Here is a 12670-nt window from a genome sequence, read left to right on the forward strand (position 1 = left end):
AAAAGTTTATAATTAAAGAGGCACCACAGCATGATATGGAAAGACAAGGTCACACCATTAAGAAAAAAAGTCCAGGTTTTATTGTGTATCGTGGCTGTAGTCCATGTTTAACTGCCAGATGTGTGTGAAAGAGAGAGAAGAGAGAGAGAAAATAAGCGGGGTCAGAGCAAAACACAGCAATGTCAACCTTTGTCATCCATGAGCAAATGAATCATGGCAAAGTTAACAGTTGTGTAAAGGAAGATAAAACTCTATTTAACACACTAAGGCGAGCTAATGTAAACACACAAGTGGCATCTAAAAACAAATATGTGAAAAGGAAACTGAAGAAGCCATCTTTGAACCTGAACATGGGACTACAAACCAGTCAACAACAGTGCTAACAGAACTGAGTTGACAGCAGTGGAGTCAACAGTAGAGTAGAATGGGTTAGAGTAAAGAGGCGAGCAGAGCGGAGTTAATGGCATCGGTCAGCTGTTTGTCCTTCGGGTGGCTTGAGTATTGTAATGAGGGGGTTCCCAGCATCATGCAGATCAGCAGAGTGGCAGACAGGGGCGTTTGATTGGTCAGCCGGCTCTCAGCAAAGAAACACGTTGCAGTTCTACAGGCTGGGCTGGTCTGAAAACCCGTCTGGATGAGGTTCAGTGATTGACATCTAGAATCTGGTGTTTGCTTGTTTGTCAACACAGGCGTGAATGAAACAGCCGGGAGGGAGGGATGAGTGCTCTCTCTTCTCCTCCCTCCATACTTCACACAGTGACCTTCACTATGGCTGCCCCTGCCCGCCAAAGTGGAGACGCAGGTTAACCGAAATTGTGAATGGCCAGCCTGAACATGTCATTGGTGCACACCCATGCATCGTTAATGTTCTTCAGGATGAAACTCTGATGGAAACCCATAATGGGGTCTTCATCTGCCTGCAAACACACACACAGAAGTGAAAGCTGTTATTAATTGAGGCTAGTTCATCAAAAGGTACACATTTAGAGTAAAGAACACCTGCTACAATAAAATTATACTGTTATTCATATTGTTTTTATTGAACTGGATGCCTCTGTTTCATACTGTCAGACACAGCAGAAATACACCAATGGAACAGTAAAATCGGTACAGTGTATGGTGATCAGTAAATACTCCTACAAATATCACTTTAAGAAACATTTTTGAATAGGTAGAAACGATTTTTCAGAATGTAAACAGAGACTTTGTTCACAGGAAAGCTAGCTTTGCCTTAAAAAATTTCAACAGTTCTTTCTAGTGTGGTGTGTACCCAGTCATCTAGATACTTGTTACTGACTAATGAGGCCGACAACAGAAATACCAGTCATCAAAATTATTGTGATTTTAATAATCTATAGCCCCAGTTAACATCTGGGTCTAGGATATGTCAGAAGTGTACATCTATTCATGTCTCTCTCCATTTCATATGCATGTCTGTGTCAAAGTAACCTGTCATATAATCACTCGCCTGAAGCAATGCAGGTGTGCATACCCGCAAAAGAAGGCTGCCGGTGCTAGCACTGCTAACATTAACCACACTTTGCAAACTATCCTAAAAATCTATTTTTGTATTTTTTACCATGAGGTATAAAGTGTGAACTATGGAAAGTTTAAATCTCGAATGGAACCATAAGCCTTCCCCCTTGCTGACCATTGCTTCCTGATCCAAGCAGATTTAAAGAAATGTAAATGCCTTAAATGTATTTAAAGAATAGACAACCTGTTGCTGCCTTTCTAGGCTAGGTTGTTTGTGTGACTGGTATTTTACCAAGTTAAACCAGACTATTGTCATACAGCAACTGAGATAAAGTCAGTGTGTTTTGTTCATTTTTCGCTAGTGGAGTCAAGAGGCCTGTACCTCAAGCAGTTTTCCAGATAATATCAGGGTTAACCCTGGATTTCTTTGTACAGTGAGGGCTGTAAACTCCTTACCAGTGTATATCACCATACTATGTCCAAACATTCTGAAAAATCAGTTCTCCTAAAAGCAGTGTCACCATGCTGGAAGATTTCACAGACCTCAATGAGTAGATAGGAGAGTTTAATTTTTTTTGATTAATCTTTTTTAAAATGGCATCTAAAGTCCATCTTTCCTTGATAAGCCTAAGTAATGAATTTTAGGTTAGACCCAAATTTATTCTTTGATCTTTTTTGTGACCTGTAAGCAATTTTAAAACTATTTTATTGCTCCATAAGCATTAATATATGATCTACAGCTATTTGCATTTGATGACCTTATATCAAATTTACACATAGATTAAGCCTACATTTGAATTCAATTTCTGTTTTTCCTATTTAATTTTTTACTCTGACTGTTCCGTTTATAGAATACAAACTGCCCTTTAAAATATTAATTTAATACTCAATTATGATCCATCAGATCATCCCATGTCTTAAGAATAAAGTTGCAATATTGATGGGTTTGATAACTTGCACAGGTTGTATTTTTGTCATCATTCTTTCATGGCTTCAAATAACAAACAATAACAAAACTTTATTAATATATCTGCAGTCTTCCAGTTTTATTGACTAAAGCACTTAAAGCTTGATTCTTCCTCTTTAACGCTAAACTACTGTACAGTGCTTTTCCTCTCAAAGCACTGTTTTGCTGTTACTTTCAGTCTGTAATATGTATTTAACCTCTTCATTTTTCCCCATATTATATTCTTATATTCCTTTTAAAAAAAAAATAAAAAAAAAAAAAAATAAAAAAATCAGACACTCTGCTGTCAGTACACTTAATCCATAATTGTGTCTGATCAAATGCTGCCAACACCATCCTATTCAAGTAATTACAGTCTAAATTGGTAAACACTGTGTTAATAGCCCAGCTTTCTGTGATCAGTCATCCTTACTGCCATTGTTAGGGTAAGTGAATCCAGATAACACAAAGATACCCTGGGCGTGTAGATATGCTAAATACAGCTTAAAAATAAGAAAAATTACCAAATTTCCCATCACCCGAAGAACTGAAAATCCTATGAAATACTTTAGATCAAAGTGTCCCCACAGAAGCAGAACCACCCTGCTGTTTCCTAGTGGGGCTAATGTGGCTAACATAATTATTAACTTTGATCTCTCTCTCTCTCTCTCACTCACTCACTCACTCACTCACTCACTCACTCACTCACGAGCTCTGAGGAAAAATTAAATGTTGAGGGAAGACTATAAATTGAGCACAAATTGTGCAAGGAGTGATTTATAACCAGCAGAGAGGTACTGGGTGTGTATTTCTGAGTTTATGTGGTTTTATGCGCTTCAGTGCCAGTAAACTTAGCTGGCTTTCTGTTAGCCATGTGCATTAGTTTGCTTCTGTCCTACATCCGACACTCATTTTAACACAGCTGAACTCACAGTAAATTTTTTCTCATTTAAAAATATCTGTTACTGTTGTCGGACAACAGAAAAACTAAAACACAGACACTGACATGCACTGTTAAAGACTGAGCTCTTTAGGGAGTAAATTAGTTATACTAGAGGCATATATCATGGCTAAAACAAACAAAAATCAGAATTGTATTTTGGACCAAAACTTGAAATATACATTTAGGGGACATCTGGAACTATATTAATATTTCTTGAAGTGGCCTTTATAATCTGAACTGAATGCGGTAAATGGTTTCAAATTACTCTTAGGGATACTATATGTAATATTTGTATGGACAATGTTTCACTTCAACAATTAAATATTCCTCAATTTTTACTTTTCTGAGCGCTTTCTTACTTTTAGACTTATCGACAAGTCTCATTTCTTCTCCTTAAGAAAAAGAAGAGAGAGAAAAAAAAGATCCGTAGTTTGAACCCAGTTCAGCTGAAGAGAATGAAGAAAACTGACTGGGGTACCACCAACTGCCAACATGATGGGAACAAAAAGTCAGTTGAAAGTTACGTTATCATTTACTGGATTAACATTTTTGCCTAAAAAGTGCTTCAAATCCAGTTTCTACATTAAACACACACACGCGCTCACACACTAAAATCTTTCTCATCATGTTCAACCTATAAATTGTAGTTTTAAATTAAGAAGCACTGATCAGATCCTGGAAGAATAAGGGAAACAACCTCATTTACTGTATAGCTCAATGTGTGACAATTTAGCTGTAAAACAGTGAATCCTGTCATGCTCCATTCAATGACATTGTGATAGTGCTACTTACTTTAAGCTGTCCTACAACCATACTCAAGATGCAGCTGTCTGGAGTTGGCTGATGGTCCTGCGCCGTTATACTATGCGCTATTTTTTGAAATGGGAGACTCTGGTCCAAACAGATAATGAAGATACACAAGAGAAAGATTAATACAGGTATATCAGGCAGTGAAAACATTTACTTAAGATGTGTCTGAAGTATTCCAAACTATTTTGATATAAATGTTACATATAGAGATTTGATAATCACTACAGCTGTGTACATTAGCCATCTTTTAATGATCACATATCACAGTTTAACCTGGTTTCTAGTGTGCATGAGCTTACACTGCCACTACACATCTCACTTAAGCCACTAACCACCTGTTGCATGCATGTGACCTCTGTATAAGACAATAGGTTATCAAATGTACTCACAGCGAGTTTCTCGACAATTGCTCTTTTTCCCTGGTACTGCTGTCCTTCCCACGTAAGGCATGATGCATCGATCTGTGTAGACAGTGGGAAAGAGTGATCAGCACAAAAGTGGAAGAGGATGTAATGTGCAGATGAAAACCCACATCATGACTCAGCAGATTCCTTAAAACATCATCAATTAGACACTGACATGTACAGTTTAAAATCACAGATTGTTACAACCAACGTAATTATTTTGTCAGGGTTTTTGGGCTGCGTTGATGTTAAAAAGTGCCTTATGTAAATGCTTTGATTCATAAAACGGAACCTGCACAATCATTTTAATAAGTAGGTTTGTTTAATGACTTTTCCTTTTTGAGACCTTTTTTCCCCCAAATAAGGAATGTGAACACAGCACATAGAAAAAGACTCATTTTCCTACTCATTAAATCACTCATAGAATGAGTGCCCTGAGGGCCATATAATGACACAAGGGCTAAAGCTAGAAGTTACTCAATGTTCTGATTATTGAATAATACCTGTACAATGTATAGACATGACTGCTTATTTTGTTTCAAGACAGATTTTATTATATACACAAACCAATTTCATCATAAAAATAAAAACATTTTCAACAGAAGTTCCACACATTTGAAAAGATGGAGTCAAAGAACACAAAATGTGACAGTTTCTGTCAACTAAACTAAGAACTTATTGACAAGCTGTTTACCTTTGTGCTTTTGGCAGCACTTTGTAATTATATAATCACAAGTTCTCAACTATAGAGGGAAAAAAAATTCAATCCAAAGATCCATGGCTTGCAAATGTGCATGGTATGTGCGAGTGAAAACAACATGCTTCCAAATAATAATCATCATCATCATGACCACAAGCATCATCACAACTTCAGGAGTAAGTCTGACAATGCAAGGCTGATGTCTAGACCTGCTCGATTATCAAAATCCAGATATATTCTGGTCAATATTGGAAAATTATTCACTGGCTCTAGAAACTTTTACACCTTTATGTTTTAAAATGCTTCCTAACAGTGAATTCCCTTAAACTGGAAATGTATTTCATGTGTGCATATTAAAAAAAAAAGTGAACTAAACTAAACATGCTACTACGTAGACAGGAGGGATTTGGGGTAAAAATCAACACAAAAACGAAGGACTTTTTAGAAAACACTATTCTTTTCATTAACCATGTTTTCTGAATCAGTCTTGTCGCATTGTTTAGAACTAAATGACAGCAAAACTGAGGCTATTTAATTCAGCCCTCCCAGCCCCACAAACATCTTCACTGAGTTACTTGTTCATTTATCCAGATATGTCGATGCTGTCATTAAAAATCTTGGTGCTTTAATTTCCTTAACTTTTAACAATCAAATCAGGAATTTTGTCAAAAGCTGCTTGACAACATTCACCAACTGAGAACCATCACTAAACGAAAACTAGTTTTGTATCTAAAGAACTAAAGCGTTATCCATGTCTTTATCACCTCTCAGCTGGACTACTGCAATTCCCTGTGTGTAGGATAGCCCAATTGCACTTTCTTTCATTTACAGATGGTTCGAAGCGCAGCTGCTCATCTCATACGAGTGAGCAAAGCTGTTTTAGCTAAGCTGCCCTGGCAACCTGCAAAGTTTTAAATATATTTAAACATTATTTGTTTTAAAGCCCTCTATGGATTAGCTCAACAAATATATTACAGATCTTTTAACTCCACATCACGTCACTGAGATCATCATCACAATAACTTCTCTTGGTGTCCTTTTCTCACATAAAAACTAAAAACGACCAAAACGTTGCAAATATTGCCCCTAGGCTCTCGAACTGTCTGCCACTTCTATTTATTTTTTAACTGTTGTCTGACATATTTCTCAATTATAATTTTTAATATGTTCCCTGTCTGTTATGCAAGCTATGCGTTTGTAATTGTAAAACACTTTAAAATGTGCCATATACATAAAGTGACCTGACTGGACAATACCTAAATCATTAGGATTATAAACTCAAAATTAAGGAAAGTGAGATTATTACAGCAAGAGTTTGCTCATAAACACCTACATAAGACAAGTCCAACTCACATATATAGATCCCAGTTGTGATCTGTCAGAGTCAAACATCTGATAGTAGTGCTGCACAAAGCTGGATCCTATCTGCTCCCACAAAGGCTGGTCCACCATCCTGAATCACCCTGCAACTCACACTGAGCGTGTGGGAGAGAGCGAGTCAGACAAACGTAATGAGATAAGAAAAGGGGCAATTCATAGAAAAAAAACAACAACAACAACAGCACCAGCAGCAGCAGCAGCCTCCCACTTATATCAAAACTAATTTATAGTCACCAGATGTCAACATAAGCTTCAGATTTCTGAAAAAACTCTTGGACAGTCCTCACTACCATAATTCAAGACAGTATTCTGGGATGCTGTTGTTTTATAGAATCAAGCTCTTAAAGCAGCAAACAGTACAATAAACTGTACAGTACACACATTGTTTTGATTTGGGGTTTTTTGTTTTTTTTAAGAAAAATATGTTTTTAACTAAAGACTCCAAAAAAAATAGCATATAGATCCCATTTCATTGAGAAAAATAAATGTTAAAATTACTTAACTCAATAAGCCAAAGTATATTTTACTGCAACGGATCCCTCCGCTCGGGTGACACTGACAGCCCAAGTCATGTGCTCCCACATAACGATACACGGCTGTTACTGGAACAATCCGAGCGCTCTGCACATTAGCAGTAGACTGCGAGCAGCATACCCCGAATTGCGACCACACATAAGTTGTTCAGGGCCCCCGTAAATATAGTCAGAAGTAAAGGGGGATTGAGGAAATATGAGCAAGTAACGTTAATGTACGGAAAAGCTAATTTTTAACTACTTAACTCTAGCTAACTAGCTGCTGCTAGCTTGTGTCATGTTTGCTAATGTTGACTCAGCCTGTGCTAGCACAGACAGTTCACATACGTAGCATGTCTCCTCGCCAGCCAATGTTAGGCGTCAGATAAATTATATTTCCAGGCGTTAGCTGATCGGCCAGCTGGTAGTGGCCTGTTCACCAGTTGCTAAAAATACCCCGTCTGCTTTGAGTGTTCATACCTCTTGCGGGCCCGCGCGTACAGCTCTGGAACACCGAAGCAGCTACTCTACATAGGCGTGTCCACCGTTAGCCCCAAACCGGCCAATAGCAACCGATTTAACAACTTATACAGTCTCGGGCTTGTTCGAATGTCAGATTAAACTAGTGCTTTTTGTTTTCGAACATGTTTCCATTCACTATTTTGTAAGGGGGCACCATAAAAACTAGTAATAAAAACTTACCTCTTACGCCGAGGCCGGCTGCACGATCGCACAGTGCAATGTCTGCTCCGCTACGAGGGTACGTACAAAAAGCCGTAAAAGGCCCGATGCATTATGGGGATTGTAGTATGCTCAATTTGCTTGTCTGTCGCCTTTTACATAATACTGCCACATTCTGATACATACTATATAAATATATGTATATTCAGAAGTGTGTCATGTCATTTATGCTTGTGTAAACTGCTTGCTTTTATGTTGCTTTTATTATTCTACTGTGTACAGTGTCTTTGAGTGTTCTGAAAGGCGCTTTCAAATAAAATCTATTATGATTATTATTATGATTATTATTATGATTATTATTATTATGTCCAAATCACACGTTTTGATGATTACTGAAGTGAAAAAAACAATAAAAACCCATGGAGTAAGAGACAATAAAAATGGTATGTCAAAAATGTTTTTATTTTATTTGATGTACAAAGATTAAATGTGCTACAGTCACGACTGTCCAGCAAGAACACTTATATTGCATTACATTTGCTTTTAAAATTACATCAAATTGCAGCACAAAACAGATTTAGTCATTTGTAACTTGTGCCTTCATTGTTCTCTTAGGTTAGGTTGCTGAGTCCACCAGACTGAGAAAAAAGGCATAAGCAAGGCTTTTTACCTAAACACAATTTATTTCTGCAGTCAACAGCAGTAAAGGCCACCGCAAATAGATCCACAAACCGACACACCCTGGTTTGTTAAAAACATCAATTAAATTCAAAATTTATTTGTATAGCACATTTAAAAACAACAGAGTCGACCAAAGTGCTTCACAATCGGTTAAAAACACTTGTTTTTAACCAATTGTGATAGAGAAACAAATATAAATAAATTAGAAACAAATACAGGTAAATAAGAAGACAGTGAATTAACAATAAAAACATAAAAGAGGCCTGGTGGTACTCATTCTGAACTTGAATTAAAAGCTAAAGTAAAAAAGTGAGTTTTAAGATGCGATTTAAAAGACTGAATAGACGAAGTACGAATCTCCTCTGGCAGATTATTCCAGAGTCTGGGTGCTGCTACTGCGAAGGCCCGATCTCTATGCTTCAATTGAGACCTTGGTTGTGCTAAGAGCATCTGGCTAGAAGATCTCAGTGCTCTTTTGGGGTCATACATGTTTAGGAGTTCGTTTAAATAAATAGGCGACATATTTTTTAAAACTTTAAAAGTAAGTAAAAGAATCTTAAAATCAATACGATATTTTACAGGGAGCCAGTGTGAATTTGCTAAAACTGGAGTGATGTGTTCATACATTCTAACACCTGTTAAAAGACGTGCAGCAGCATTTTGGACCAACTGCAAGCGATGGAGAGATGAGTGTTGAAGACCCAAAAAGAGAGAACTGCAGTAGTCCAGTCTAGAGGTGATGAAGGCTTGAATAAGTGTTTCTATGTCTCTTGGAGGAAGATGAGGCTGAGTTTCGTCAATTTCACGTAACTGATAAAAACTTGTTTTCACCACTGTGGACACTTGCTTCTCTAATTTAAAGGAGCTATCTAAAAACACTCCGAGATTCCTTACAGCGTGAGAAAGATGAGAAGCAAGAGGACCGAGGGTATCAGCTAACTTGTTCAAAGGGGCATGAGTTCCAAAAACCATAGCTTCAGTCATATTTTCATTTAGTGTAAGAAAATTCTGTGTTAACCAGTCTTTAACATCATGTAAACAGTTAAGCAAAGGCTGCAGTGGGACAGAGACGTCCAGTTTCAAGGGGAAGTAAATTTGGATGTCATGAGCATAACAATGAAAGGGAATGTTGTATTTCCTAAAAATTGATCCCAAAGACAGCATGTATAAGGAGAACAGAGTTGGACCCAAAACAGACCCCTGTGGCACACCACAACACATAGGGCGGAGGAAGAGGAGTATTGCCCAATTTTAATAGAAAATGACCTCTCCGATAAATATGATTTAAAACAAGATAAAACCGTGCCTTTTAGACCAACTACGTGTTCGACTGTGTCAAAGGCGGCAGTCAAATCTAAAAGGAGTAAAACAATAGAGCAACCTGAGTCTACAGTTAAAAGAAGATCATTAAAAACTCTTAAAAGCGCCGTCTCAGTACTGTGAAGCGACTTAAAACCAGACTGCAACTCTACACACATGCCATGAGCGTCTAAAAAGATCTGAAGTTGCTTGAAAACAACTTTTTCCAAAATTTTGGACATAAAAGACAGTTTAGAAATTGGCCTCAAGTTAGGAAGCACATCTGGATCAAGATTTTTCTTCTTAATAATGGGTTGCACAACAGCATGTTTGAAAACAGCTGGTACACAACCTGATGACAATGAAGTATTTAATAAAAATAAAATACTAGGCCCAATGACATGAAGAGTTTCTTTAAGGAGGAGAGAAGGAAGAATATCTTGTGGGGAATTAGACGGTCTTAAGTGATCAAGTACTTCCTTCAATGCAGAAAAGGTTAAAAACTGCTGAAAAACAACCGAGGTGGATCTAGGTCTAACACTGCCTGTGAATGCAGTGTTCGTAAGGTTGAGATTTTTTTAATGAAGTGATTCAAAAACTTTTCACAATGTGCAAAGAAATCATAGAAACAGTAGCACAGGGGTTAATCACAGAATTAAAAGTATTGAAACCAACTCGGGGCTTATGATTGTTGATAGAAATTACACCGGAAGGGAAAGCAGATTTTGCAGCTTTAACAGTTTTCTGATTATTTGATAAGCGGTCACACAGGATGCCCAAAGACACCGGGAGCTTATCTTTTTTCCATTTTCTCTCTGCACGTCGACATTCGCGTCTGAGAGCGCAGGTGGTTTCATTCAGCCAAGCGGGTGGTTTTATCAGACCTACATTGCACAAAATAGGTTTAGATAATTAAATAAAATATACTAATTTGTTTTAGTTTTATTCAATATAAAGGGTTACTGTCAGTTGCCAGTTCTTGGATTCCTTATATTTGTACAGTCAATCAAAAGGCATTTAAATGCACACTTGATGAATACCACTGACACAGAAATAAATAAATGTATTTTCCTACTATTTTAGTTAATTTCTATAGTTAGCATCTATCTATCTATCTATCTATCTATCTATCTATCTATCTATCTATCTATCTATCTATCTATCTATCTATCTACTGACTTATTTTTACAAATGAAGTGCAGCTCATATGGGTTGTGAACTTTCTTAGAATAAATCCTTGAGATTATATAATAACCCAGTTAATATCAGGGCATTAGGGAATCTTTTATTGAGCCTTAGGTTGCAAAGCATTTTTTTAACAGTCAAAGAAATTTTCAAACATGCTATCAGCATTTGAAATATAAAACTGGCATAGAAAGGTGCTTATCTGGGGTGGACATATTACCATTAGCAGCACATTAACTTATCTCTTTCTGCAGAGCATGGACTACAACGTCACTGAGCCTCACCGCTTTCCTTATTTTGGTCCTGCAAGAAATTAAGTTTACTACATGTGTTGCTATCTACTCTCAAGCTATAAGTAAAACATGTTTAAATACTTAAATTCTCCCATTATTAGGCTACACAAAACTGCCTGATTACATCAACCCCAAGGTGCTGAGGACCTGTGCTAGCTAGCTGCCTGTGATCCTGAGTCACATTTACAGCCAAAGTTTGAAACAGCAGATGATATCAGTGTTAGGGAAAACATCCTGTCTAGTTCCTGTACCAAAAACCTCAACACTATTAAGAATTTAAAGCCTACTGACCACTTGCCATTACATCATATTTAATGAAGATTGTCGAGAGATAAGTACTGTCCAACATGAAAACATCTCGTGACCCTCTGCAGTTCGCATACAGAAGCTACCAGAAATATTAACAAACATGTCCACCATCTCCTGGATTAATGATTACCTGATAGACAGACTGCAATTTGGGAGACTGGACGGTACAGTACAGGAGCTCCAAAGGGAACTGTGTCATCTCCACTTGTGCTCACCTTGTACACCTGAGGCTTTCAGTACAATTGTGGTCTATGCAATCTACAGAAATACTCTGACAATTCTGCAGTTGTTGGTTGTATTAGTTGTGGGTGGGAAGAGGAGCACAGAGCACTACTGGGTGACTGGACTGGCCTGGGAGGATTCATCTGCTTCCAAATATAAATAAGACCAGAGCGACTGTGATCAACTTCAGAGGAAAGAGGACAACTGACCCATGTCTATCCTGGGATAGGATGCTGATGTGGTGGAGGAGTACAAATACAGAGGCATCCATATCAACAACAGGTTGAACTGGAAGACTAACACAGAAGCTGTATCCAAAAAGAGGATGAGCAAGCTCTACTTCCTAATGAAGAGAGCAAAACGAGAGTAAAATCATGGGGATTTTCCATCAGCCAGTTGTAGTGAGCACAATGTACTTTGCTGTGGTGTGTTTGAGAAGAAGCGTCAGAGCTGGTGACTTGCATGTTGTAAATGAATGTATTTTTTTTAAGCAGGCTCAAAAAATGTTACATTATTCAGCTCCTTATTCTCTGTCATACTTAATGTGTTACAATGTTGGATACTCATTTTAAACATGGCCAGAGTTTTCAGTGTTAAGGTCAGTATACGTGACTGGGATTCATTGCCCTAAATGCCTTCTCCTACATTTGTTCTTCTCCTGAATATGTATGGCTTCGTAGTGAATGTGGAATAATCCCTAAAAAGGTCATCTCAAGCGCACACTAACTGTGAACACAGAAGTTCCACCCACTTGCTTTTCAAACGCTCTGATTTCGAGGGGCAGCCAATCAGAAGAAAGTCAGCTTAAAGGAAAGAGGAAGGTATGAAG

General features: G+C 37.6%; 1 protein-coding gene and 1 long non-coding RNA gene across 3 annotated transcripts; one reads left to right on the forward strand and one right to left on the reverse strand.

Annotated features, from left to right (window-relative positions):
- Nucleotides 1-57: 57 nt before the first annotated feature.
- On the reverse strand, nt 58-7991 carry nutf2 (nuclear transport factor 2). 2 transcript variants are annotated; one of them, XM_040035228.1, is made up of 5 exons: nt 7874-7991; nt 6633-6754; nt 4565-4636; nt 4158-4256; nt 58-917 (listed from the first exon to the last, which is right to left on the reverse strand). In XM_040035228.1, the coding sequence occupies exons 2-5, from the start codon at nt 6729-6731 to the stop codon at nt 804-806; spliced, it is 384 nt and encodes a 127-aa protein (XP_039891162.1). In that variant the 5' UTR covers nt 6732-6754; nt 7874-7991; the 3' UTR covers nt 58-803. The 2 variants fall into 2 exon arrangements, with proteins under 2 accessions (XP_039891162.1, XP_039891170.1); XM_040035236.1 differs by lacking the exon at nt 7874-7991 and adding an exon at nt 7652-7809.
- A 654-nt stretch (nt 7992-8645) lies between these two features.
- On the forward strand, nt 8646-10206 carry LOC120735169. The gene is made up of 2 exons (XR_005696202.1): nt 8646-9697; nt 9882-10206. It is a non-coding gene; the product is annotated as an uncharacterized LOC120735169 (long non-coding RNA).
- The last annotated feature ends 2464 nt before the right edge of the window (nt 10207-12670 follow it).

Source organism: Simochromis diagramma, unplaced genomic scaffold, assembly GCF_900408965.1.
Source record: "Simochromis diagramma unplaced genomic scaffold, fSimDia1.1 OVJJ01000333.1, whole genome shotgun sequence".
Classification (NCBI taxonomy): domain Eukaryota; kingdom Metazoa; phylum Chordata; class Actinopteri; order Cichliformes; family Cichlidae; genus Simochromis; species Simochromis diagramma.

Coding starts and splice junctions, on each gene's coding strand:
- nutf2 (XM_040035228.1), bottom strand. CDS start 6,731: ATGGTGGACCAGCCTTTGTGGGAGCAGATAGGATCCAGCTTTGTGCAG. Junction 4,637..6,632: donor CACAACTGGGATCTATATAT/GTGAGTTGGACT, acceptor CTGTCTACACAG/ATCGATGCATCATGCCTTAC. Junction 4,257..4,564: donor CAATTGTCGAGAAACTCGCT/GTGAGTACATTT, acceptor TGTTTGGACCAG/AGTCTCCCATTTCAAAAAAT.